The 27,087-nt window shown below is 39.9% G+C and overlaps 2 protein-coding genes across 4 annotated transcripts; one reads left to right on the top strand and one right to left on the bottom strand.

Annotated features, from left to right (window-relative positions):
* Positions 1 to 1,294: 1,294 nt before the first annotated feature.
* Positions 1,295 to 4,564, bottom strand: uba52 (ubiquitin A-52 residue ribosomal protein fusion product 1). 2 transcript variants are annotated; one of them, XM_034675538.1, is made up of 5 exons: positions 4,442 to 4,564; positions 3,279 to 3,390; positions 2,201 to 2,287; positions 1,880 to 1,982; positions 1,295 to 1,447 (listed from the first exon to the last, which is right to left on the bottom strand). In XM_034675538.1, exons 2-5 carry the CDS (start codon positions 3,379 to 3,381, stop codon positions 1,354 to 1,356), a joined length of 387 nt encoding a protein of 128 aa, XP_034531429.1. In that variant the 5' UTR covers positions 3,382 to 3,390; positions 4,442 to 4,564; the 3' UTR covers positions 1,295 to 1,353. The 2 variants fall into 2 exon arrangements, with proteins under 2 accessions (XP_034531429.1, XP_034531439.1); XM_034675548.1 differs by having other exon boundaries at positions 4,347 to 4,448.
* Positions 4,565 to 12,378: 7,814 nt separating this feature from the next.
* On the top strand, positions 12,379 to 26,871 carry arrdc2 (arrestin domain containing 2). 2 transcript variants are annotated; one of them, XM_034711599.1, is made up of 8 exons: positions 12,379 to 12,527; positions 13,747 to 14,001; positions 23,723 to 23,940; positions 24,028 to 24,130; positions 24,224 to 24,480; positions 24,569 to 24,731; positions 25,234 to 25,397; positions 25,513 to 26,871. In XM_034711599.1, exons 2-8 carry the CDS (start codon positions 13,749 to 13,751, stop codon positions 25,564 to 25,566), a joined length of 1,212 nt encoding a protein of 403 aa, XP_034567490.1. In that variant the 5' UTR covers positions 12,379 to 12,527; positions 13,747 to 13,748; the 3' UTR covers positions 25,567 to 26,871. The 2 variants fall into 2 exon arrangements, with proteins under 2 accessions (XP_034567490.1, XP_034567485.1); XM_034711594.1 differs by lacking the exons at positions 12,379 to 12,527; positions 13,747 to 14,001 and adding an exon at positions 21,768 to 22,225.
* Positions 26,872 to 27,087: the final 216 nt, after the last annotated feature.

Consider the following 27,087-nt stretch of genomic DNA (forward strand, 5'->3'; position numbering starts at 1 on the left):
ATCACAGAAATCATTCATACATATTCAGGACTTTTTCGACACCGGCTGGTGATAGAAAGTCTTCTCTTTGTGCATCAATGAGCTTTTTTCTCTTATAATTATTTGTGTGTTTGAATATATATTAGGAGCTATTATACAGTATTTGGGAAATGTAGGAGACAACCAGCTGAGGCAGAAAACACAGGCGGTGTGAAGGATTTTTTTTTACATCTCAGAGCATAAAGTGCGGCATGTATGAATCTCTCCCTTTACATACTGGAATAAGGCCTTTTTAATAAACACCTGGTTTCCTCTGTAGAGTAAGAACCAAAGAAACTCAACTGTAAACTGGAATTAATCTGATTTCTGTTTGAAGTTCATCTCCATTAGGTTCTTTAGTTTAGCTTTAGTTCGACTGCTCTTTGCTCGGTGTGGAAAAAGTTTGACCGTACAGCGAGACTCAAAATACCTCAGATTTCCCTGAGTTTGGGTTCATTGAAGTGGTTGAAGTGTTCATGTGTGTTTGAGAGTTTTAAAGCCCGGGTTTCTTTTCACAAAAACCACTGAATTAAAGAGCAGGTGTCTGTGTGGGATATGACGATGTGAGATGAAGTCCTTATATTTGTACAGATCTGTTTAACATTAAAAAAATCGGTCATGCAAAGTCTCGGCTCTGGTCTTTGTGTCAGAAAGAAACTCAGTGATTCAACATTCCTGTGATGTGCATCCTACACTCCTGATTATTTTACCTCAGAATGACTTCAGTTTTTAATCTCAGCTGGTAAACAAACACTGCCTTTGAGTTGGTGGATACTCAGGTAGGCTGCATTAGCATCTTTCATCTGTTCTAGTGTTTGCAGAGTGTCAAATTCAAGCACCAGCAGTCATGTCTAAAGTAAAGTTTTAGTCAGTATTAATCATGCATGTAAGACTTGTTAGTTTCCAAGACTTGCTGCACAGTCCTGTTAACTCTGATTCTGCCTTGTGTGCAAAATTCAGCTGAACCCTTTGCCAGCTGATACAAACAGGCACTGAGCTGACCAGGTTTTGGCGTGGACCCAGTGTTTGGTTTCAACCAGAGCCAGTTCCAGGAACTAGGTTTACTGATTCACCAGGATGACTCACACTACCTGTCCAAATGATCTCATTTAGAAACTTTAATTTGGGAACATTTGACAAACAGTAACTTCAGCTGAACTTGCCAATCCATCTGGTTCTGTTAGACTGTGCAGCTTTTCTTGTGTTTTCTTAAGCTTAGTGTGTGTTGCACAAAATTACACCCAAAGTGGTATAATTAGACATCAGACAAGCTGCATCGTTTTCTGACGTTTATTTTAACACAACATGGCAGAGACAGCCGATTCTGTAAAATGTCTACTTCAGCTTCTTCTTGGGGCGAAGGTTGTTGGTGTGTCCACACTTCTTCTTGCGGCAGTTGACAGCACGGGGGTGCAGACGAGCGTAGCACCTGCAAAACAAGAGATCAGGGTGTTAACTGTGAGGTAAATATTCCTGAATTTAACAATAAAAGGCCTTAAGAAGTCAAAACATTTTCCAACGCTTTGATATAACTTCAGATTAAAGTTTAGTGCTTAAAAATAAGGACAAAAAAATGTGATGTCTATAAAATGTTTCAAATCCTGGACATAATCACTGGCTAAAGAGGTGAAAATGCATCCACAGTTAGCAATTAAAATATTTTCCTATAATGTAATAAGTCAAAAAGAATGAGTTTGCTTGTGGGGTAATAACCATCACACAATTCAGCCAATTGATGCAGCATATCTTGTTTGACACCCACACTTGACATTCTTACTATATACATTTAACTGACCCCCCTTTATCATATAGCACTTGGTTAAAATGAAAACAGCCGGATCTGATGAAAGTCACAACTTACTTGCGGCAGATCATCTTGTCGCAGTTGTATTTCTGGGCCAGCTGTCTGAGAGAAGGCTCGATGATGCCACCACGCAGACGCAGAACCAGATGAAGAGTGGATTCTGGAGAGAAGTCGAGCAACGTGAGTCAACCCAAGTTCAGTTACATCCACAGACAACTTAATACCATGGCTCACACTAATCAAGTACAGTCACACAAACATTTAGGATCGCACCATTGTTTCAACTTGATCTTTCTCATTTAGTGTTTTGATACACATAAAGAAGGTTGTCCAAGTTAATGATGCAATCAGAACATCCAGCTTCAAGTTTCATGTTACCTTTCTGGATATTGTAGTCGGACAGCGTGCGTCCATCCTCCAACTGCTTTCCAGCGAAGATCAGACGCTGCTGATCAGGAGGAATTCCTGGAAGAACACAAAGTTGTTAGAAACACTGAATTCATGGGGAAAAGTTTATTTAAATATAATTAAAAGAAGAAAATGTCCTGTGCCTAAAATGAAAACACTGACATCTAAGGATCTGGTCAACTTCAAAACAATCCAAATTATCTTAAGAGTCAAAAATCAGCAACTTCTTCACAGTATCCAAAGGTTTCTTTACACAGGGAAAGTAAACAACCTTAGAGGAACATACATGATAAAAAACCAGCAGTGAGAAATTTAGAACTACATTGTGTCTCGATTAAATGGGTAAATCTATGCAACAGTGATTAAATGAAAACATGTAAATCATTACAGAAGCTGAAACAAGTCTTTAAAGAGAACATATTAACAGGTTTGTATCGTGTAATGTCCTCATGTTATTTATTTAATTTTTTGTTACACCATTATGGCAATTATGAATATATATGTATAATATGGCATTACTTCCATGCCTCAACTTTTCTTTATATTGAATCAATTAATCTAAATGGAAAAAGGGATAGGAGCAAATAAGTGTTGAACTTCATCCCGCCCTTTACAAAAAATATCATGTTATCAGTCTTTACAGTAAGTTTGATGTGTTGACTAATTGCTTTGCTTGCTTAGAAATCTTTTTAACTTTTAATTTGTCTTTCAAGATGTTAAAAATAATTTGATTTTTTAAAAATGACAAAGGGGTTTAACAAATAGAGGGCAACTTGTTTCAGCTTTTAAAAATCACTATATATCAAACTTCATGAGGAGTACTGAAGGTCCAAAAATAGGGAATTTAACTTGAATCAAAAAACTGCTTGCTCTAACTGAAATAATGGCTCAACCTAAAGCCAATTGTTCAACATTATATATATAAAAAAAGTAAATTTAAACCAGCAGATAATTTTTTTTCCTGACTTTTGTGAAAACATGTAAGGTATATTACTTCCTATCAAACTGTGAAGACTCATTTTGCACTTGGATAAAAGTGACTGCTTACCTTCCTTGTCCTGGATCTTTGCCTTGACATTTTCGATAGTGTCGCTGGGCTCAACCTCAAGGGTGATGGTCTTCCCCGTCAACGTCTTCACGAAGATCTGCATGTTTGCAGGCTGAGAGAGAAAACTGATGTTAGCCATAGACTGTATAAAACTAGAGTTAGCTATAGACTGTATAAAACTAGAGTTAGCAATAGACTGTATAAAACTAGAGTTAGCAATAGACTGTATAAAACTAGAGTTAGCTATAGACTGTATAAAACTAGAGTTAGCAATAGACTGTATAAAACTAGAGTTAGCTATAGACTGTATAAAACTAGAGTTAGCTATAGACTGCATAAAACTAGTTAGCTATAGACTGTATAAAACCTCTGTTAACCATAGACTGTATAAAACTAGTTAACCATAGACTGTATAAAACTACAGTTAACCATAGACTGTTTAAAACTAGAGTTAGCCATAGACTGTATAAAACTAGAGTTAGCTATAGACTGTATAAAACTAGAGTTAGCCATAGACTGTATAAAACTAGAGTTAGCAATAGACTGTATAAAACTGCTGTTAACCATAGACTGCATAAAACTAGTTAGCTATAGACTGTATAAAACCTCTGTTAACCATAGACTGTTTAAAACTAGAATTAACCATAGACTGTATAAACTAGAGCTAGCTATAGACTGTATAAACTAGAGTTAGCTATTGACTGTATAAACTAGAGTTAGCCATAAACTGAATAAATAAGGTGTTAACTCCGGATTCAGCACATTTAGCTTCAGCTAGCTAGCTCACAACACGAGATCTGACATCTCTACAAACACGGCACGGCAGAAGAGATGTGGCATACATTCATTACACTTAACGAGAGACAAAATGATATATTTGATGTTTTTTCTTTCAGAATGTGATTAATTATGTGTGATTTGATTTTGGTCTGCTGCTCGGGATGTTAGCAAAGTTAGTGTTAGCATCAGGCCTCGCCACATGCGGAGCGTTAGCGTGTTGCTAAATCCCCTTAAACTTTATTTTCTGCATTCAATGAGGAACAGTGATGGATAACACGTGATAAATACCGAAACACACTAATGATACTGTGTTGTAAGTAGATCCAACGACACAATTTCAGCTAAAAATCGAGTAATTCACAGCGGACAGAACGTGTACCCACCCGGCCGCTAGCTGAGCCTCAACGAAAAGAGAGCGGAAGAGAGGGACGCGCGTTTACGTCACTTCCGTCTGCCGGAGTTAAAGTAGTATTGAATTTAATCAAATTTATTCGCTTTTGAAAACCAATTTCTTTATAAGTTTAATATATTGGTGAACAAAAAATTAGTAGCTTTTTTAGCTTTAATTAATCATGAAATCTCGGATTCGGAAATATCCCGTAAATTACCTTTAAAAGGCCGTGAATTATCCACAGAAATAAAACAATATTCAAGGTCCAAAGTAAAAAAAAAATGTTTTCACATCAATACAATTTTTTGAAATCAGAATTTAATTCTGCAACAATAGACCAAGGAGAGTGATAATTCATCAACACACAGTGGGTGCATCTCAAAGCTCTAAACGTCCATCCTCACGTCGTTTCCTCGCGTCTTAGTCCCATCCACCAGAGATGCGAGGAAATGAAACCAGAGGAGAGAGGAGAGAGGAGAGAGGAGAGAGGAGATGTTCAATTAGAGAAATGAGACGTGTTCTCCTCCGGAGGGTCACGTGAAGCAACGTCGGTTTGTGATGACGGCTTTAACAGCTGTTTGTGTCTGCACAAATGTTCACTGTAATAACTCTGATCAATATAAACAGTAACAGAGCTCTGTCTCTGTGCTTTACCTGTTTAACAAACACCTGAAGAAGAAGAGAATCTGCTCTCTGTTTATTCTGTCCTGAAGCATCACGGATCGATTCAAGGATAAAATACCTCATTATTCAATTATTTATTACTTTAAGGGAAAATAGAAACCATGCAGCTCTTTTCAACTCCTTCAACTTTTCAACTCCTTCAACTATTTCAACTTTTCAACTATTTCAACTCCTTCAACTCCTTCAACTCCTTCAACTACTTCGACTATTTCAACTCCTTCAACTATTTCAACTCCTTTAACTTTTCAACTCCTTCAACTTTTCAACTACTTCAACTCCTTCAACTCCTTCAACTCCTTCAACTATTTCAACTCCTTCAACTCCTTCAACTATTTCAACTCCTTCAACTTTTCAACTCCTTTAACTACTTCAACTCCTTCAACTCCTTCAACTATTTCAACTCCTTCAACTACTTCAACTCCTTCAACTCCTTCAACTCCTTCAACTATTTCAACTCCTTCAACTACTTCAACTATTTCAACTCCTTCAACTATTTCAACTCCTTCAACTCCTTCAACTATTTCAACTCCTTCAACTCCTTCAACTATTTCAACTCCTTCAACTCCTTCAACTCCTTCAACTATTTCAACTCCTTCAACTCCTTCAACTATTTCAACTCCTTTAACTACTTCAACTATTTCAACTACTTCAACTACTTCAACTTCTTCCACTACTTCCACTACTTCACTACTTCTACTACTTCACATGTTAAAGACCCTCCTTCTTTCTCATTTTGCTCTTTTGTAGGTTTTGTTTTTATTTCACATTTCCACATGTTCAGCCTTCAGCTTCAGCATTTCAACACATTTGCTGTAAGGAAATGCAACCTTTCTAGTTCAAAGTGTTTACAGAGTGATATACAAAACAGTAACAACCAACAAAAAAAACACTTCACTTTTTACTTTTCTCAACATTTTGTCTTTTCTTAATTGTAAGAAATTTCATCATCAAATGCAGTTCAGATGATGTTTGTTTTGTGCGGCCAATTATATTTAATCTGCTCTCTCTCTCCGTCTCTTCTTTGATAAGATAAGATAAGATAAGATGACAACACGGGACAGGGGAATAAAACAATGTACTTACATAATTAAAAATATAATAACAATAATAATAGTAATGATAAAATAAAATAGAACTATACATACATGCTAAAAAGTGTGGGGTATGTTTTGAATTGGGAAGGATTATTATAAGTAATCATGAGTTTGTCCTCAAACAGATATAATCAGCCTTATCTCTACGATGCAGATTACCAAAACTAACTGAGAGCAGCAGACACAGATACACGTCCATCAAAACCATCCCCACTCACCTGGACAATCTAACAGAATTGGCAATTACAGGAGTTATTCTCATACTAGCATAAAATACAGTTGTAGTAGAGAGTAGAGTATAACTTTAATTTCCCAAAGCCGCAATTCACTTTGCAAACAGGAGTTCACACAAATACAATACAAACAATACAGCACAAGATCCAAAACACTTTCAAAAAATGAACACTGACATAGTTTGATTTTATACAGAAGTGTTCAAAGACAGTTTCTCTGAATGTCAGAAACATAGATAGAAATATGTCTCATGAAAATCTGAAGACAATAATGAATCACAGAAGTTGCTTTACGTGACTAATTTTAGGCTCCTTTGACCTCTGAAGCCGACTCAGGAGAGAAAAACTGAAGCACAAGTGGAAATGAAAGTGATGAGTGAATATAATAAGATGGAAGAGCTTACAGGACTAGCCGGGCGTCAGACAGAGTTTCAGGATTGCAGCATGTTGTGCTTCACGGAAACGTGTCTGCGTCTAGTTATTCACGACCACAACTTCTCCATAGACGGCTTCCAGACTGTCGGGGCAGACAGCTTCTATTGATATAAAGCATTTGAACCAACTGCACTTTTGAAGTATTTTATTTCTTCCAGTCACATTTAAAAAAAGATATTTCATTCTGTGATAGTTGATTGTCAAAATTGGATTCATTGTCCCTTTTTTGAAGCTTATTTTGTGGCTTTTATGCCTTCATTGAGAGGACAGGTGGGCAATGACGGTAAAGGGCCTCAATCTGGAACTGAACCGGGGCCACTTCAAGGACTACTGCCTCCATACATGAGGTGTTTGATTTAACCACAAAGCGGTGCCATCTTTGATCTTTATTTTTTGAGTCTTTTTCTTTCCCTTCCAGGTATCACTTTGAATTGCCTCCTTTTATCAATCAATCAATCTTTATTTATATAGCACCAAATAACAACAAATGTTATCTGAAGACTCTTTCCAAACAGAGCAGGTCTAGACCGTACTCTATGTTCTATTATTAACCCAACATCAAGACAGGATCAGATCCAGTCCCATCTTACAGACAGGACTCAGTCTGATGTCATCTTAATCCACCATGAGCAGAGCACTTTGCAGCATTTAGCAAGTTACAGTGGCAAGGACAAACTTCCTTTAACAGGCAGAAACCTCCAGCAGGACCAGACTCATGTTAGACACATATCTGCTGAGACCGTGTTGGAGAGAGGGATAGAGGGAGATGAAGAGAGAGAGAGAGAGAGATGATAGTGGTGAGATGGATAGTAGTAGTTGTAGCAGCTGGAGTCTGGCACGTCCACAGCAGCAGAGATCCAGAGGAACCTACGAGACAAGGGAGCTCAGGGACTCCAGAAAGGTCTATGGTTAGTAACTTTAATGGGACAGGAAGAGTTAAAGTGAGAGACAGGAAGACAGAGGAGAGAGAGGGAAAGACAGGATCCCAGAGTGCCAGTCTAAGTCTATAGCAGCATAACTAACAGCTGGTCCAAGCCTGATCCAGCTCTAACTATAAGCTTTATCAAAAAGGAAAGTTTGAAGCCTACTCTTAAAAGTAGAGAGGGTGTCTGCTTCCTGGATCCTGACTGGTAGGTGATTCCAAAGGAGAGGGGCCTGATAGCTGAAGGCTCGACCTCCCTTACTACTTTTAGAGACTTTAAGTACGATGAGCAGGCCTGCATGCTGGGAGTGTAGTGTTCTAGAGGGGTAACAGGGCACCATGAACTCTAGAATCCCTTTTACCTGCTCTACAAAGCGGTGTGATGCTGTTATCTCTCTCGCCTCACTGTAACTATTTGAAACCCAGAGTGTGCATAAAGTTATTCAGTCTCATTCTCTTTTATTCATTGTTGAGTGTTTTTGTAATGAACTGCAGGAGAACACTCATAATCTTACACAGATGACATATAAAGAAGCTTCAGTCTAGATCGGGGCAGAGTCCATCGAGGTGTGAAATATTGAAGAAGCATGCAAGACAACTCTTAACCTCATCTTTCATATGTAGGCCAAGACAGTGAGCAGCCTTATGTTTAACTGGCCTACTTCCAGCCTGTTTACACTTTCAACCCTAACCGCTCAGAGGAAGGTTAGCGTCTGCTTCATACAAAATTCTGATCCACTCCTTCAAGCACGACTGACCACAAAAACTCCACAAAAACAATCTGTGTTGTAGCAATAACACAGCCTTGACCCAGAGATGCAGGCTCTGCTGATAAAATGAATGTTGGCAGTAAAGCAGATGTAAATAAACTGAATCTGAAGTTCATCAACCTGCAGGAAGACAGTAGGCCAAGTGTATGAACTGGATTAGCTGCCCTGCAAACCAGGAAGGTTCAGGTCCAAGGGTTACAGCTGCAAGAACGTGCTTTAATGCAATATTAACCCCAGGATAAACTAGACCGCTCATGTTTGATTTGCTGATGTTTAGTACAAAGGAGCATGCGCATTACAAATTTATTTTCAGAGTGATTTTGTTTCAGAGTCAAGGACAGTGACACCCTTAAATCCCATTTAGTATTTGCTCATTTGAACAATGTTTTTTAGGACATAGGTACGGAAGCCCTAAAAGGACATGATCAAATACATTTTATTTTAAAAGTTTTCTCAAGATAATGAGTCAAGTTTGTCGTTATCTGGAGAAAACAAAGCTTGTTTGTGCCACATTGAAGGGAGAAAATCAAGTTAGAAAACAAAGTGATATTATGTGTAAAGGCTGTAATTTAAATCTCTGATCAGCCTTTATTTTATTTTGAAGGGATAATATTGGATTAGCAGCCAGGTGCCTGCACTAAGATACGGAAGCCCTAACAGGACACGATTTAAAACTTTTATTGTCTCATTATCTTGAGATCTTGACTTCTTTTTCTCGTGATAACGGGATCATGTATCTCATTTTATCCAGAGAACGAAGCTCGTTTTTTATGTTTTTGATCTTCAACCTGTAAGATAAATGTCTCCTAAAAAATGTCATTGTATTCTTTACTGAGGCAAAATGTTCTAAATAATGAATGTGAAAAAAACAACTTATTAAATAAACTGATAACAGGCCTCTCCTATTACCTGAAGTTACCTGGTTACCATATGTATAAATGTGCTCCTTCTGTGTTTAGTAAAGAAGCCCTAAAAGAACATCATTAAATGCATTTCATTTCTCAGTTTTCTCGTCTCATTTTTCTTGTTATCTCGAGAAAACAAAGCTTTTTATCTTGAGATAACGAGAAAAATAAGTTACCAGACATTTATCCTGCAGGTTGAATATCTCAAACACAAAAACAAGCTTTGTTCTCAGGATAAAAAGAGACAAATGATTCCAGTATCATAAGGAAAAGAAGTCGAGTTCTCAAGATAACAGAGCAAATGAACTGTATTTAATCATGTCCTTTTAGGGCTTCCATGTTTTCCTATTACCTGAAGTTACCTGGTTACCATATGTATAAATGTGCTCCATCCATGTTCAGTATGGAAGCCCTAAAAGAACATGATTAAATACGTTTTATTTTCTCTGTTTTTTTGTCTTTTCTTTCTCGTTATCTCAAGAAAAAAAAGCTTCTTATCTTGAGTTAATTACAAAAAAAAGTTGCGATCTTGAGAAAATGAGTGAAATGAACTTATCCCAAGAAAACAGAGAAAATAAAATGTTTTCAATCATGTCCTCTTCAGGCTTCCGTACATAGGACCAAGAAACATGAACATTACTCAGAATGATTACTTGTAAGAGTTCTCTATGATGTTATAGTGATGTTATCTTGTTTATTTTACTATTTTCACCAGAAAATGAGAATCTTTGTACTGTAGATTTTATTACACCTAAAGACAAACAAAATATTTGTTTGGATCTGAACTCCATTTAAAGCAATAGACACACTTTTACCAGGATGTAAAGTGTGTGTGTATTGCTATACTGCAGTAGGCCTATAAATCTGATAGTGTTATAATCTCTATAAACTTTAAATAAATCAGAATTGAGATGTTAAATTAGATTAAGAGGAGGAGTTGAGTTAGCTCTATAACTTATTGAATTGTCTGATGATTTGATTTATTCTTCATGTGAAAATGTATTATCATCGGTTTGAGTTTTACAGACACAACAGCTGGCTCCAGTGATGTGATCGGGCCATTAGGTTAAGTCAACATGTGACGTGCTGATCATGTGAAAGACTCTCAATTTAAAAAGCCCAGACAGAGAAATCACGTTTTCCTGAGTTGACCCAGATTCGTCTCCATAAATTGATACTACTGAACATTTTTCACCTCATTTCACTGCTAAGCTTGTTTACTCTTCGTGTTTGGTGAACCCTGCTCTGGTAGCCTACCAATGTATCATCTTCTTAACGCCTCGCCTGCTTCTATTTTCTCTACTTCAAACATATTATTCCTTCAAAACATCAATTATCATTTTAATGGGGAGTAATTAAAGTTTTAAAGAAATAATCTCTTTCAGATTTAGCTGAAAATGCAGTGCCTTCAAAATAAAAGCCTAACTTTAACAAGAAAAAGGGCTTCCTCAATCCTAACCCGGTTCTATTTTTTCTATTTTAAATGTAAGATTCCTGCAAAACATCAATAATCATTTTAATGGAGGGAAATTAAAGTTTTTAAGAAAAAATCTCTTTCAAATTTAGCTGAAAACACACACTGCCTTCAAAATAAAAGCCTAATTTTACCAAAATAGGGCTTCTTAAAGACTTCCCTGCATCTAGTTTCTCTATTGTTGACGTATGAATCCTTCAAATTATCAATCATAATTTTAATGGGGAGTAAATTAAGTTTTCAAGAAATAGTCTCTTTCAGATTTAGCTGAAAAGGCATTCTTCCTTCAAAATAAAAGCCTAGCTTTAACAAAAAAGTGCTTCTTAAAGCCTTGCCTGCTTCTTTTTTCTCCTTTTAAACAAATTATTCCTTCAAAACATCAATTATCATTTTAAAGAAGTGATAATCAAGTTTTCAAGAAATGGTGTCTTTCACATTTAGCTGAAAACGCACACTGCCTTCAAAATAAAAGCCTAACTTTAACAAAAATAGTGCTTCTTAAAGCCTCACCTGCTTGTATTTTCTATATTTCAAATGTATGATTCCTACAAAACATCAATTATAATTTTAATGGAGAGTAAATCAGGTTTTAAAGGAAAAAACTTTTTCAGTTTTAGCTGAAAAGGTGTTCTGCTTCAAAATAAAAGCCTAACTTTAACTAAAAATAGGGTTTCTTAAAAGCCTTGCTCCCTTTTATTTTCTGTATAACAAACGTATAACTGCTTCAAAACATCAATTATCATTTTAATTGGGAGTATATGACATTTTAAGGAAGTTATCTAGTGCAGATTTAGGCGAAAAACACACACTGCCTTCAAAATAAAAGCCTAACTTTAACAAAATAGGGCTTCATAAAGCCTTGCCTACTTCTATTTGTTCTACTTTAAACAAAGTATTACTTCAAAACATGAATTAGCCTTAAAATGGGGAGTAAATGCAATTACCAAGAAATAGTCTCTTTCAGATTTAGCTGAAAACGCAAAGATCCTTCATAATAAAAGCCCAACTTTGCTTCTATTTTCTCCACTTTAAACAAATTGTTCCTTCAAAACATAAATTATAATTTTAATGGAGGGAAAATTAAGTTTTTAAAATGTTATTTAGCTGAAAACGCACACTGCCTTCAAAATAAAAGCCCAACTTCAACAACAAATAGAGCCAAGTGTCAAATTCTTTGTCTCAAAGGACTTCCTCTGTAAAGTACTCTTTCCTATGTTACCTGGAACTTTACATTGGGTGTTAAATGGTGTAATAAGGTGGTCTACAGCTAAAAACTGTGTAAAATAATCTTATTTTGTGAGCCCTCCCTCCACGCGCTGCCCCCCCTCCTCTGTTTAAGTGGGCGGGCGTGACTCGCACGTGTTCTCTGTCATTGGTGTAGAACAGAGAGCTGTTGTGTTTCTGGGCGTTGAATCCAGAATCCAGAATCCAGACCATGATCCAGCCTCACTTTAAGAAGCTGAGCTTGCATTGAATGTCCAGTCGGAATAAACACATAGTCCCCCTCACAACTGTGGACTTTGATTTTGAAAGGACTGATTCGTGTGCTCCTGTCCTTCAGGTGAGTTTAAGACTTTTTAAAAATGTCAGCTTTGGTGCATTTAAGGTAAATCTAGTTCTCAATTCTGATTGGCTGACAGGGACGCTTTCAATTTCATTATAAACAACCTGAATAACGGTAATGAGAGAATTTATAGCAAATTATCACTGCTGTTAAAAGCTACTCATTTAAGCCATGAGTCATTGTTTACGATATAATTCAAGTATTGTGTCACTTATCTGTTTTTTCACATAGTAAGTGTAATCATGCCTTATACCAGGGGTTCCCAAAGTGGGGGTCAGGACCCCAAGGGGGGTCGCTGGACACCAGTGAGGGGTCTTGAAATGTCAAGCAGAATTTTTATTTTTTAAGTAATCTAAAATTTCAAATGAAACATTATTGTAAAAATGGAAACAAAAATAGTTAATACATTTGAAATAAAACCTTACAAATTCAAATGTTTCATTAGATATCTGCCTTGTTTGTTGTCATTTGACCCCTAAGGTTAGGGTTAGTTAACAGTAATTTAACAAAATTATCAATTACATCAAGTTTATTCTCAGCAGCACAGGAAACACAGTCAAATGTGAATGTAGGTATACTAATTTTCTGCAGACCAGCTAAATTAAGTATGAAGATACATTCAATCATTTCTAGGGACGGTTGGGGTCACAAGTCTTTGGGACCTATATTTTGAGGGGTCGCTTGGCTGAAAAGTTTGGGAACCCCCTGCTTTATACCACACACAAAATTACATGTTATATTATAGAAATGTTCAATGTGCAAGTTTATTTCTAAAAGATAAGCTTTCTACATTGCATTATTTTAAAACCAGTTTATAAATCGTGTTTGAAATTGAAACAGCAGACTGCACAGCCATGGACTAACCCCGATATGTGTAGTACCCATGGCAGAACCAACCTTAGGGTGAAGTTACCTCACTCTTTGAATAAGATCTTTCTAGGAAAATAGGAAAACATATTATCTTCTGCCTCAGGCCACTGCAAATTATTAAAGAAATCCATGAAAATGATGCATTATTGTCCAAAAAGTGACTCCATTGCGTCATAGTATTGTGCCTGTTTAGGGGTCCTCTGAAGTCCTAGATGCTTGAATCCTTTATGCAGCCTCTGGCACCTTAAAACCACCACATCTTTACAGCTACTGACAATAAGGTGTAGTTATTGGTGTTCTTCCTCGACCATAATATGTTTTTACCATATTCTTCGTCTCCACTCAGCGATGACGTTAAGCTCCATCAAGTCCTTCACCCTCGAGCTCGACGGTGCAACTGATGCAGCGTTCACGGGAGGGGAGGTGGTGTCCGGCCAGGTGGTCCTGGAGCTCCGGAGGGACACCAGAGTGCAGTCCATGAAGGTGCAAGGCAGAGGGGTGGCCACTGCACACTGGCTGGAGAACCGCGGCATGAACTCCGTCTACAACGACTACACCTCCAAGATCACATACTTCAGGAAGAGGCAGCATCTGATCCGAGGTCAGTGGACAAAGACGCAGATTGTGTTAATCTCACACATGCAGATATCACTTTAATCACGTCAACTGAAGTCCAGCAGCAAATCTAAAGGTTGCACTAAACAATAACCAGATATCATCCTGCAGAGGCTTTGAACTTTGAATTTACCATCTTCTTGTTTTCATGTTTTGGGGGACTTTTTAGGCTTCCAGACGATAGAACAGCACATTTTCAACATTGGCTTAATAAGTTTTAAAAGCCTTTCAGAAGCATAGCCAGCGAGGTCAAAGAATTCAATCATGTGGATCAAACTGGAGTCCAAAGGTAATTAGAAATAAAGACTCAAAGCAGAGTCTCCCTCGTTCTAAATAGGAGACATGGATATATCATTTGTTCCGGCCTTGATGTAGTTTTGTATTTTCTTTTGGACCCTCAGGGTTATTTTCTTGTAAGATATCATCCATCATTTGCTGCTCTGCTGTGATATACATAGTAACAGTGTCCCTGCATGTCCTGCACCAGGTGGATGAAAAATCTCTCTCCCTGTGTTCTGAATAATGAGGCATAAAACTGCTGATTTGCTCCACCATGTGCCAGCTGGTCGCCACCGTGTCTTGGAGTCGCTGCAGTTTGCACAATGAAGCCACCTGAGTCAAATGTGCAAACGTGTTGCGTGGAAACCTTGGAGATAAGTTAGCACCGCATCATCAAGATACATCTGCCAGAGAGCGTGGCATCATTAAACACGTATCCATTAGCGCTCCAGATAAACACAGTGCAGGTCTCTGTTATACACGACACGATGCAGGAGAGTGCGATCCCCTCGCTGTGGATGGTACCAGGATGCAGAGGAGCAGAGAATATAGGTCACAGTCTCAGAGTAAATGAACTGTTGACGGTGGTTAATGTTTTATGAGATTCTCTATAAACAGTGGATTTGGTTTGACTCCACGCTCAGGTCGGTCTGCAGTGTGTCAAATAACAGCAACATGTGTTGTTGCTTTGGCAGAACACAAACAGCCTGATGAAGTGAACGAGTGTTGAACCCAATCGACCCAATTTACTGCTGAAACTCCAGTTTTGCGCGGTTTTGGAAAAGGAACTTTGTGTATTCATATCCAGCCCACATTGTGGTCTAAATTATACACTGCTGCATACATAAATAAATCAACCCTTAACTCAGATCCTCTACAATCAGGCTGCAACTTTTCAGTGTCCATCACTGTTAGGTCTTTAACAATCAATCAATCAATCAATCAATCAATCAATCAATCAATCAATCAATCAATCAATCAATCAATCTTTATTTGTATATTGCCAAATCACAACAAACGTTATTTCAAGACTCTTTTACAAACTGAGCAGGTCTAGACCACTCTATGTCAAATTATGAACAGAGACCCAACACCAAGACAGGGTAAGACTCAGTCTGACCCCACCTTAATCCACCATGAGCATTGCACCTCACAGTATTTAGCTAGTTACAGTGGCGAGGAAAAACTTCCTTTTAACGGGCAGAAACCTCCAGCAGGACCAGACTCATGAGGGGCGGCTGTGGCTCAGTGGGTAGAGTTGGTCGTCTATCAATCGGAAGGTTGGCTGTTCGATCCCAGCTCCAGCAGTCACATGCCGAAGTGTCCTTGAGCAAGACACTGAACCCCGAATTGCTCCCTCTGTTGTTCAGAGGTGTGTGAATGAGAACAAATGAGATTAGCTAACACTGATGTCACTACATAGCAGCCTGTACCATCAGTGAGTGAATGGGTATGAATGGGTGAATGTGACAAGTAGTATGTAAAAGCCACTTTGAGTGGTCAGAAAGACTAGAAGAGCGCTATATAAGTACAAGTCCATTTACCATTTACCATGTTAGACACACATCTGCTGAGACCGAGTTGGGTCTGGAAAGAGGGATAGAGGAGACTAAGAGAGAGAGGGAGCGGTGATAGTGATGAGACGAGTAGTAGTAGCTTTTCCCGCTGGGGTCCAGCACGTCCGTATCAGCTGGAGTCTGGAACGTCCACAGCAGGAGGACGTCTACAGGAGCTCAAAGGAACCTACGAAACAAGGGAGCTCAGGGACTCTAGAAAGGTCTGGAGAAAATGTAAATACTTCAAAATCAAATCAAATCAACACAGTAAAATTAATAAAATAAGTAAGAGTGGAAAGAAAAGTTAAAAATAAGGTAAAGTTGACAAGATCAGATGAAAATAAGAAATAAATAGATAAATAATTAAATAAGATAAATAAATGTTAAAGCAATGATTATAATAATAATGCAGTCCAGGGCTAAAAATAAATTCTTCCAAATTAAAAGCTAGATTAAAAAGGTAAGTCTTAAGTTTAGTTTTAAAAACACCCAGAAAGCTCGCAGTTCTGATGTCCAGAGGCAGAGAGTTCAGAGTTTAGTGGCATGAAAACAGAAAGCTCTCTCTCTTTGTGTGTGAGACACACAAGGATCATTTAAAAGGGAAGCATTCAAGGACCTCAGTGATCGAGCTGGAACATATAATGACAGGAGATCTGTGATGTATGGAGGAGTAAGGCTGTTAAGAGCTTTAAAAATGAGTAAAAGGACTTTAAAATCAATTCTAAAAGAACAAGGAGCCAGTGCAGAGTTTTAAGAAGAGGGGTTTTGTTAAAAGTCTTTGAATCTTGTGTTAATTGTGTTTCCATTGGTAGTGTGTGTTTCACTGTGTTCTGCAGAATCTTTCCAGGAAACAACAGTTCATGTTGTTTTTGCCCTCAACTGGTTTCACTGACTCAGTATATGTTTGCACATGTGTGGGTGCAGTCTGGAAAAGTTGCAGAAATGAGGATGTTGTGTTTGGAAGAGGAGAAAGTGAAAGGCAGATGAGAAAGGAAGTAAAGAAAGAGGAAGAGGGAAGGGGGGGGGGTTAAGTAATGCAACCCCTGTCACCAGAGCAACGAGGAAAATAACACGTGGCTGTCCCTTAACGCTGCCCTCCCCCCTTCACCATGCAGCCTGCCACTTCACTCCATTCATTTTACAACACGGTGTCATTTCCAGCACGTTGTCATTTATCTGCTGTTTTCCATAAACATGTGTTTTTGTGACGGATTGTTTTCCCTCTTTCCGTCGCCTAAAAGAGGACGAGTATCTGAGAGTCACTTCTTCACGTTTGTTTTAGGAGTTGACCCATTTTTCTCCTGCAAACAGAACTCCACTCGCTCCTCTTTTGGCCTCAAAGTGTGGAGGGCTTTCATGTAAATATTGGCTCCACTGTGTTGTGCGCTCTGCAGCTGTTGTGTAAACAGAGATGAACTCACATGGATAAATATGTTTGCTTTAGTCTGGAGGAGAAGTGAACTTGTTTTCAGACACGATTAGCCTGATCATACTGAGTCATCTGCACGGCGTGAAGCGTTTATCAGGACCATCAGGCTGCAGGGAACGACTCGTTCCTCTTATCAGAGCTGGAGGGGGAAACTTTAGGCTTCTCTTGCTCACCAGCAGGTGGCGTGCTGGGATTTACTGACATGAGGAATGCACAGTAAGCAAAAACTGAGAAAGTGATGCAGAGAGGAAGACTAAACAATATCATGTCTTTTCTTCTCTTTATGAACTTCTTCTACTGACAGAAAGATTCAGGAAATCCTTCTTTGACTTTTAACCTTTGACTAACTGAGAGGAGAAAAACAACAGTGAGGCAACACCGTGTTTGAAAGTCCATCTTGTGTGCACTATCAACATTGAGTGTACTACTTATTTGTTTTGTTACCAGATTCACAAACATCCTCCCTCCAGGTCAAATAATAATAATAATTGATAGGATTTGTATATCGCTTTACATGGTACTCAAAGTCGCTTTACAGAAAAAATAAATAAAATAAAATAAATAAAATTTAATTTAATTTAAAAAAGAAAGGAAAAGAAAAAAACAAAAAAAAACAAAATAGAAAAAAACAAATAAAAATAAATAAAGAATAAATAAAAAATAAATAAAAAATAAATAAAATAGAATAATAATTAAAAAAATAAAATAAATATAAATAAATAAATAAATAAAGCAAATAAATAAAATAGAACAAAGACAGTGTTGGGGCTGGAGTAGAGATTATAAGGTGTCTTCAGTGAAGTCTCTGCAATTTATGAGAGCAAGAGAAGCCGTCTCAGTGGAGAGCACGCTGAACAACTCTGCTTTTTGCACCATAATCTGGTGCTGCTCGAGTGGGACTGATAATTGATTTTAGACTCACATTTCTGTGCAAATCTTATTTAACTCTGTTTTATTTTAACTCTGTTTTATTTACTTTATAAAACTTCAGGGAACTATTTATTTATTTATTTAAATTTACAGTGAACTTTATAAGAGATGCTGCTGACCCTGGGAACTCCCTCAACTCAACTCAACTCAACTCAACTCAACTTTATTTATAAAGCATCTTTCATACATATAAACATGCAGCCCAAAGTGCTTCACAGAATAACAGAGAGACAGAAAACAACAGTAATGGTAGAATTATAAAAGGCATGATTATAAATAAAATATTTTGAAATAAGATAAAATAAAATCAACACAGTGAAATTAATAAAATGAGTAAGAGTGGAAAGAAAAGTTAAAAATAACAAATGCTTAAAGGCATTTAGATGAAGTTAAGTGTTGGAGTTTGTATTATTAAAAATTTTGACGCTGATATTTTCCCTTCTACTGCAAATGAATATCGGCTCCAAATATCGGTATCAGCTCTGATAAATCCATATCGGTCTATCTCTATTATGTGTTGAACAGGAAGGTCTTGAGGTGGTTTTTAAATGATTGAAGTGAGTCAGAGTTGTAGATGTGTGGAGGGAGAGAGTTCCAGAGAGCCAGGGCAGCGATGGCAAAGGCTCTGTCCCCCTAAGGTACGGTGCTTGGACTTGGTGATGGGGGACAGGAGATCAGCATCTGATGATCTGAGGTGGCAAGATAGGGAGTGGGGTTTGAGGAGGTCGGACAGGTATGAGGGAGGCGAGGTTATTGAGGACTTTAAGCAGGATCTTGAAGTGGATTCTGTGCTGAGTGGGGAGCCAGTGGAGGGATGGAGTGATGTGGGCTCTGGAGTGGGAGTTGGTGAGTAACAGGGCAGCTGAGTTCTGGACATGTTGTTGGAGGTCAGTGGAGGGAAGGCAGTAAAGGATGCTGTTGCAGTAGTTGAGTCTGGAGGTTATGAAAGCGTGGATGAGTGTTTCTGCAGCAGGGGGAGGAGAGAGAGGATCTGAGGTGGCAGAAGGATGTTTTACTGACGTTTTTAATGTGTGGTTTGAAGGAGAGAGTGGGGTCGAGGATGATGCCGAGGTTATGGACTACTGGGGAGGTTGTGACTGTGTGGTTGTCGATGCTCAGTGAGAAGTTCTGGGTGGAGGGTAGGAGGGAGGGGGGATTTGGGGCCGATGAGAATGAGTTCAGATTTATTGCAGTTGAGTTTGAGGATTTTTTTTTGCTCATCCAGTTTTTTCCAGATCAGGCTGAATAAAAGCATCCTGTCAGTCCTGCAGCTGTTCATAACACCTCTACATCACCAGTAGGGGGCACTGCAGAGCTAGCTTCCCAGCTCAGGGAACAAAGGAGTAAACAACTTTGTTTTTCTCAGAGCAGCCGTACTTTTTGTCCGAGGCGTTCAGGATTGAATGAAAAGTATAACTCATCTCATAAATTATGCTTCTTTTAGTTTAGTGTGTTTATTGTTAGAAGTTTTGACTGGAAATTAATTATGACCAGAATCTGCTGTTTGCAAAAGCTTGGTTTTAATTTAAGGGGTGGAAAAGAGGCTGCATGAGCATGCAAGTAACAGAATGATGCACAGTTTTCCTCTGATGTAGAGATGATCACTGAAGGTGGAAAAGTAGTTTTGCATAAGGGGATTTGATGCTATACATTGCATGCTCAGCTGCATAGTTGTGTGTTTTCAACATGTGCTGCAGCCTCTGTGTACAGTAACAGTATGTGCAGATTGACACTGGAGAAGTGAAGTAAACAGCTTTAGTCCAGAGTGAAGCTATTTTCTTCTGAGCTGTGCAGGGCGGATCTCTGTCACAGGGAGGTATGCCCAGTAAGCCTGTTTTCTTCTAAGAACCTGTAACCATCAATCATCACCAGGGCCTGTTTTCCTCACTGCTGCCTCCACACCCAGTCTGCATGTTTGTAATGCTGCCTTCAATTGCATCCCGGAAATATGAGTGCTGGGAAAACAGTTGACTAAAAGTTTCTCATAAAGTTGTAGAGTGTACTTAAAGGAGGTGATTTACATGAAACACTCATTATTAAGATGTAACTGTGAGGTGGAGGGCGGTCCTGACACGTTATTGATGACTAATTGTGTGTGTCACGCTGGTCATGTAGGTGGTTTCATTATCAGGCCTTTGCCTAGGCATGTTTTTGTGGCCGTGTTCTCCCCTTAGGGCATCACAATTACACATAAATAACCAAGAACAGGAAGGAGAAAAAAAAACAATTTCTATCAGTAGACTGGGAAAATCAAACATTCTTGGTAGATAATAACTTTTTCTTATTGTGTTATAATGTTCAAATGAAGCTGGGGCTGATTTCACACATCCCATCCCCTGTGTAGACGTGGAATTATATCTTTTTTTTTCTTCTTTTTTTGTGTTTGTAAGTACAGTTTAACGTATTTAAACACACTTAACCAGTTTCAAATTTTTTTTTTTGTAAATTTGCATTAAAGCCTGATTGATGTGAGCTGTTTTTAAACTAATTTTAGATTATAGTGGACAAAAACTCACCAAAACAGAGTTGGTTTACACAGTTGAAAACAAAACATTTAACAACTTGAAATTTTACAAAAAGGTTCAAATATAGCTTTAAAACATCTACAGAATGATTTATCTATTGCCAAGTGAGGTTAAACCACTTTATAGTTTCACAGTTTATATAGAGAGAAGTTATCAAGAGTTTTTTTTTGCTCAATTCAGCCTTTAGGTTTACATTTTGTGTATTTATTTGTGTTTCAATATGTTTATTAAGGAAAACAAGATCCCCACAAAGCATCCACATAGACATTCAGTTTTCATATAACGGTACAATTCAAAGGCCTGATTTCACAAACTACAGCATCACTGATTCGGTTGATTCACTCCTAGCCACTGCCTTCCTATCTTAGCTCATTTTAACTCACTTTGAATGTAATTTTTAATATATTTATAATTTTCCTTTTCTTTTCTGTTTTATTATATTTGTCATTTTAATTATGTTCTTTTATGCTTGTCTGAATGTCTCCAATGCTTTTAATGTTTTAATGTAAAGCATATTGAGTTGCCCTCGTGTATGAAATGCACTATACAAATAAAGCTGCCTTGCCTTGCCTTGCCTTATCATCAGAATCAGAATCAGAATCAGCTTTATTGGCCAGGTATGCTTGAACACACAAGGAATTTGACTTTGGTAAACTGTGCTCTCTTTGTACAAGGCATAAGAATAAGACATACAAATAAAAACAATAACAATAACATCAGCTATAAATACAAAAGAACAACAAATAGGCATGACTAATATGTACAGGCTAAAATAATATGATAAAAGTGCAGGCAAAACTGTCTTCATCAGAGAATGAAGTTTTAACAGTAGTTAACTTCAGTGCGACATAAAAGTTCAAACACTAAGAATCTCTGTTGTTAACTTTGTGAAACTCTCCTGAGAAGTTTTGACTGAAACAAGTAATGAAATGCAGCCTCATGTGTTGTTGACAACTCCAGTCCTGACTTGTCCGTGCCAAGGAGGAGCCCCTGAACGCAGCATGTGCCTTCAGCCCTCTCCTGAGCCTTACATAATAACACTAAGCCCCGCCCCCTTCCTCAGACTCCAAATACTGCTGCAGACCGAAAGTGCCTCACAGTTTGAGCTTCAAACCTGGGACAAAAGACACCTGAAGAGTCTCTTCCCTTCACTTGAAGGACTGTAGGACAAGAGGAAATAATCCTACTCACTTTTAGAGGACTTACATCCTGCAGAAATGATTTTCGACAAGTTAAAAAAGTTTGACATCGTCTTCGACTCTCCGGAGGTGGACAGTCCTCCTGTGTTCAGCAGCGGGGACGTGGTCTCCGGACGAGTGGTGCTGGACCTGTCCGGGGAGAGTCGGGTCGAGTCCCTGAAGCTGCACGCTGAAGGGTTTGCAAAAGTGCACTGGACCGAGTCCAGGTCCGCCGGATCCAGCACTGCATACACCCAGAATTACAGCGACGAGGTGGAGTACCTGAACCGGAGAGAGGTGCTGGTGCAGGCAGGTCAGTCCGCTCTGCACGCTCGGGGATGGGGGGGTGAGAACAGGGAGTTCAGCCTGTCTGAAAACTTCCTGAAGGGTCTGATAAAAACAGAGAAAGCAGCTCAGATCATTCAGAGGATGCAAGGGGAAGCAGAAAGTGGTGAAAGTTGTATATTTGTCCATCAGGAAGGAGAGGAAGTTGTAGTTTTGCACACTTGTAATTCTCTTTCAACCAACATGTAACTAAGAAGTTTGCACAAGTTGAAATGCATGGTAGTTTTTGTTGTAACTTGAGGTATAAACCTGCTGCTACTGCAAATTAGATGTAAAGTTGCTCAGATTATACTTCATGAATGAGGTGGTGGTCAAAGGTGCATGGTTTTATTGGAAGCATCCAAAGATAACATGTTGTTCAGCTCCTTCTAACCAGTGCACAGCTAAATTTAGAAAATGCACCAGTCATTCATTTGACCACAGGAGCTGTGAGTGACTTTCTTCAGCTGTAAGATATTTTTGTTGTTGTTGTTTATGAGTTAAAGTTTGAAAAGCAAAATGCATTCAGCAACTGACTGTGCAGTTTTCTCCTCATTGTGGAAAACAGCTGTTGAAAATAGCTCTGACTACTTCCAGGAGTTGTTTTTCTCCTGAGCGAGCAGGGAGAGAGCCTCTTGTTTCTGCCTTCATTCATCGGGCGCTGACTTGTTTTGCTTTAAAGAGAAGACAGGAAGTCCAGAAGTTTGTGTTTTCTCTGCAGTTTTCAGTCTCACCAGCCTGATTTGGCAAAACAAGTGTGCAGAAACACGTACCCTCGCCGTGTAATTGACTTCATTTAGAAGGGGCTTCGCCAGCGTGCACCAAAAACACCCAGCAGCAAGCTCCCAACAACCCTCTTGACCCATTAAGAGGATTTGACAGTGACAGTATTGTTATTGAAATGAAGTTGGAGCTTCCAGCAAACACACTTAAAATCTGTTAAACACAAACACGTGTTCGCAGACCTTTGCAGCGAGAGAGAGAGGAGGAGGAAGGAGGAAAAAAAACAGGGCAGTCGAGACGTTGTTGAAGAAAACATGTTCTCTGTCAGCACAATGGAGCAGGAACCGCCCCTCTGAGCAAGCACAGCAGCCATGTGACCGCGCAGACAGAGACATTTCTATTTCAGCTGGAGTCATGCTGAACAGATCTGTTCTTCCAGTCCTAATAAAAGTGTTCTTTTATCAGACTGAGGGTCTCCACAGAGCGCTCTGCTTTGATGAGTTTGCAGGAGTTGTCTAGTTTTTCTCAGACTTGTTGCTCCTTCAGAAGTCCTGAGACGGTGACTCAATCAAAGACTTTTACAATGTCATGTGATCCTTTGATTGATTTATGTCAGTGAGTGAACAACTTCCTGATACTCTGACTCGTCTACCTGACAACCTGAAAGCAAAGTCACACTCCCTGCTTGAAACTTCTGAAATCAAAGAACTTAAAGATGAATTAAAACTTAAATGTGTTCTCCTTTTCTCTCTCCTTTCTTCAGATAACGGTGAAATGAGCATCCTCCCTGCAGGCAGACATGAGTTTCCATTCAGCTTCCAGCTCCCTGAGGAGACGCTGGTCACCTCCTTCGAGGGGAAACACGGCAGCATCAGATACTGGGTGAAGGTGAAGCTCCACAGACCGTGGTCCACCGTCAGGAAGATCAAGAGGGAGTTCACCGTCATAGAGCCCATTGACATCAACACACCTGCCTTACTGGTGAGCCTCTCAGCCCTCTGATGTTCTCATTTCGCTCTGTGTGATTGTCTGGATGTTTGAGGCTCACTTTGGATGCATCCTTTTCAGGCGCCACAAGCTGGAACCAAGGACAAGATGGCACGGGCGTGGTACCGCAACTTCGGACAGGTGTCTGTGACCGCGAAGATCGACCGCAAAGGCTACACACCAGGTAAGAGTGGAGACAAAGACAAATCAGAAGGTTATTCTACCTTCATTAAGAGTGTCGGTCATTTCTAACACGCTCCTCTTCTTCGCTCCTCAGGTGAAGTGATTCCAGTCTTTGCCGAGTTTGACAACTCTACCTCCAGATCAGTCGTTCCTAAAGCCTACATCACTCAGACGCAGACGTTCATCGCACGGGGCACCATGAAGCAGAAGCGCTCCGTCGTGGGGACTCTGAGCGGCGATATCGTCGGGGCCAGGAGCAGGGAGACGTGGCACGGCCGCGCCATCAAGATCCCACCTGTCGGCCCGTCCATCCTGCAGTGCCGCATCATCAAAGTGGAGTACATGCTAAAGGTGAGCTCAGTCATGATTTCATCCACTCCTTTAACACACTCTGCTACTCTTTGTTTGAATGAGATCACTAAAAGTTCTCCTCCTCCAGGTGTGTGTTGACGTTCCCGGGACGTCCAAGCTGTGTCTGGAGCTGCCGCTGGTCATCGGCACCATCCCGCTTCATCCGTTCGGCAGCAGGACGTCGAGCGTCAGCAGCCAGTACAGCTGCAACTTGGAGTGGCTGCGCATGGCGATCCCCGAGCAGCCTGAACGTAAGTGTCCTTTACTACTAGAGGGAGAGGTGTGGGTGTGAAAGAGAGAGATAACAGGAACATCTTTTTGTTTGAAGAGAAAAACAGGATTAGGGTTTGTTTTTCTCTCCTCACGTAGTTCAGCTGGGAGTGTTTAGACTGTGCAGATGAAAACACATGACTCCCCGTCTGCAGAGCGGCACAGACTCATTATTGTTTGATTATTTTTGTAAACCATCGCCGGTGCTCAAGGATGTTTGCAATCTTGAGCTAAAAGCATGCAGAGAGCGTCATGAGAGCTGCAGCTTTTACCTTTTATTAGTTCTTCACACTTTCTGCCAGCGTGCACCGAACAACAGCAGCATTCAGCAGAGCTTCATGTGGGATTAAATCAGCGTGTCGTAGTGCAGAAGGCAGAAAATGTTACGTGTGGGGTTTTAAGAGTTTTAGCTGCTCGGTGTTTGGACCTGCTCCCTTCTGTTGAGTCAGACCTGGTGGACTAATCCTCCCTGTTTCTCTGCAGCTCCTCCAGATTACAGCTCCGTGGTGACAGAGGAGGAGGCTGAGCAGCGCAACAACTCGGTGCTGCCTCCGCCCCCCGCTGAAGACCTGAGCGGGATCCTGGAGCGCCCCCTCATGGCGTTTGTGCAAGAGTTCCGCTTTAGACCCCCGCCGGTGTACTGCGAGGTGAGTCAGCTACCCTTACTTTCATTTGTGAGGTTGACTTTGAGGCTGTTTTCTTTTGGATAAGACGTGTAAGATGAAGTATCCTGACACTGACTGCTCTGTCCTCTCCCTCCAGATCGACCCCAACCCCCAGCCCTTGAACATGAGACCCCGCTGCATGACGTGTTGAACCATGAGCCCTGCCTGAGCGTCGAGCGACATGAATTAACCAAAACGAATCTAGAGATTTGTCTTCTCCTGGATTACTTCTCTCTGATAAATGGCACCCGGTCCCCACCTGAGTGTCGTGGAGAGAGACCGGAGCGCCACGGAGAGGCCACGGTGCGGAGCTCACAGGAACTGGACTTAAAGCGAAAGAGCCGCCACTTCATTTTTCCAGTACACAAAGTAAAGTGGACTCTTTCCTGTTCTGTTACGATGAGGGAAGACTCCTTCACGTCAGTTCCTGTTCTCCCCGAGTGATCGAGCTGCAAATACCTCCCAATCAACGATTCCCTGAAGTGAATGTAACGGTTTGGGACTTACCTTGGGGGGTGGATCACTTCATACGAGTCCGGTGGGGGGGTTGGAGAAACGCTCTTGACAAGGTGGCACATGTAGAATCACATGGCCGTCCTTTGAGTGGCGTTTAAAGAGAAAAGTGCAATTATTGTCTCCAGTCTCTAACTCTCAGTAGACTTTAACTCCTCATACTATGGCTATGCATCGCGGGACTCAGCCGCAGTGTGCCTGCGATACTTTCTACTGTTACTTAAGCATAAGCTGTATCCAAGGTGGTGAAGTGAAGTGAGCAGATGGAGATGTGTTTTCAATGCATGCAGGTCACAATATTTCAAAGGGAAAACTACGTATGCCTTAATTATCTGCCATGAGAGTTTCAGGAAGTTGTTCTCTCAGAGATGAAGAACGTAGAACAAAAGCGCTTCAGACTGTACCGACGTGTGTGTGTGTGTGTGGATGAGTTCCATGAGAAGTGTTGTGTTAATGGAAAGCTTAAAGCACTCAAATGTCACATAGCTGTGGTTGTTGACTTTAGTGCAGTGATTAAATAGGATGAGCAGTATGTGTTAGAGCTGCACGAGGCTCATAGATTAGCCCTCCCAGCTGCTAAACAAAAGGAGGACGAGGAAGAGGAGGAAGAGGAGGAAGAGGAGGACGGCAGGCCTTTGATGGGAGCCAGATGCCTCGGTGCTGTGCCGCTCAAGCCGAGCCTCAAGCTGGAGATGCCACTGAAATGTTTGTGTGCGAGGAACATTCCAAAAACTGACTCGAGGATTATGTTTTACTCCTCAACTTCCAAAACAAAAGAAAAAAAGACTGTCAGGAGCACGAGAGAAGTCTTCAGGGTCAGGTGTGCGACTTTGACGTCACGCACTGAAATAAACGAATGTATTTTTATACGAATGCAATTGTTGATTCACGATCTTACCAAAGTTTTGTAATTGATTTTTCTAATAAAAGAAACTCAAAGTGATGTCTGCCTGCAGCGTTTCTGTCGGTGTGTGAGAGGAAGAGCAGAGAGCCTGTTTTTTAAGCATGTTGCGTGACAGTGGAATGGTACATCATATTTAACTGAGTGAGTCAAAGAAATGTTCCTGCCAAGAGGAGGGCTCAGCACAGGAACAAGCAACAGTCAGTGAATCAAAACAGTAATTAATTTTAGCTGTGACGGCTCTCTCAATGTGTGATT

This window comes from Notolabrus celidotus, chromosome 2 (genome assembly GCF_009762535.1).
Source record: "Notolabrus celidotus isolate fNotCel1 chromosome 2, fNotCel1.pri, whole genome shotgun sequence".
Taxonomy (NCBI): Eukaryota; Metazoa; Chordata; class Actinopteri; order Labriformes; family Labridae; genus Notolabrus; species Notolabrus celidotus.

Bases quoted from the DNA above. Each gene is read 5' to 3' on its own strand.
- arrdc2 (XM_034711594.1), top strand. From the start codon at position 21,952: ATGATTTTCGACAAGTTAAAAAAGTTTGACATCGTCTTCGACTCTCCG. The intron at 22,226-23,722 runs GTCAGTCCGCTC...TCCTTTCTTCAG, and splicing joins AGAGGTGCTGGTGCAGGCAG to ATAACGGTGAAATGAGCATC. The intron at 24,481-24,568 runs GTGAGCTCAGTC...CTCCTCCTCCAG, and splicing joins AAGTGGAGTACATGCTAAAG to GTGTGTGTTGACGTTCCCGG.
- uba52 (XM_034675538.1), bottom strand. From the start codon at position 3,381: ATGCAGATCTTCGTGAAGACGTTGACGGGGAAGACCATCACCCTTGAG. The intron at 2,288-3,278 runs GTAAGCAGTCAC...GTGTTCTTCCAG, and splicing joins AAAGATCCAGGACAAGGAAG to GAATTCCTCCTGATCAGCAG. The intron at 1,983-2,200 runs GTAACATGAAAC...ACTTCTCTCCAG, and splicing joins CGACTACAATATCCAGAAAG to AATCCACTCTTCATCTGGTT.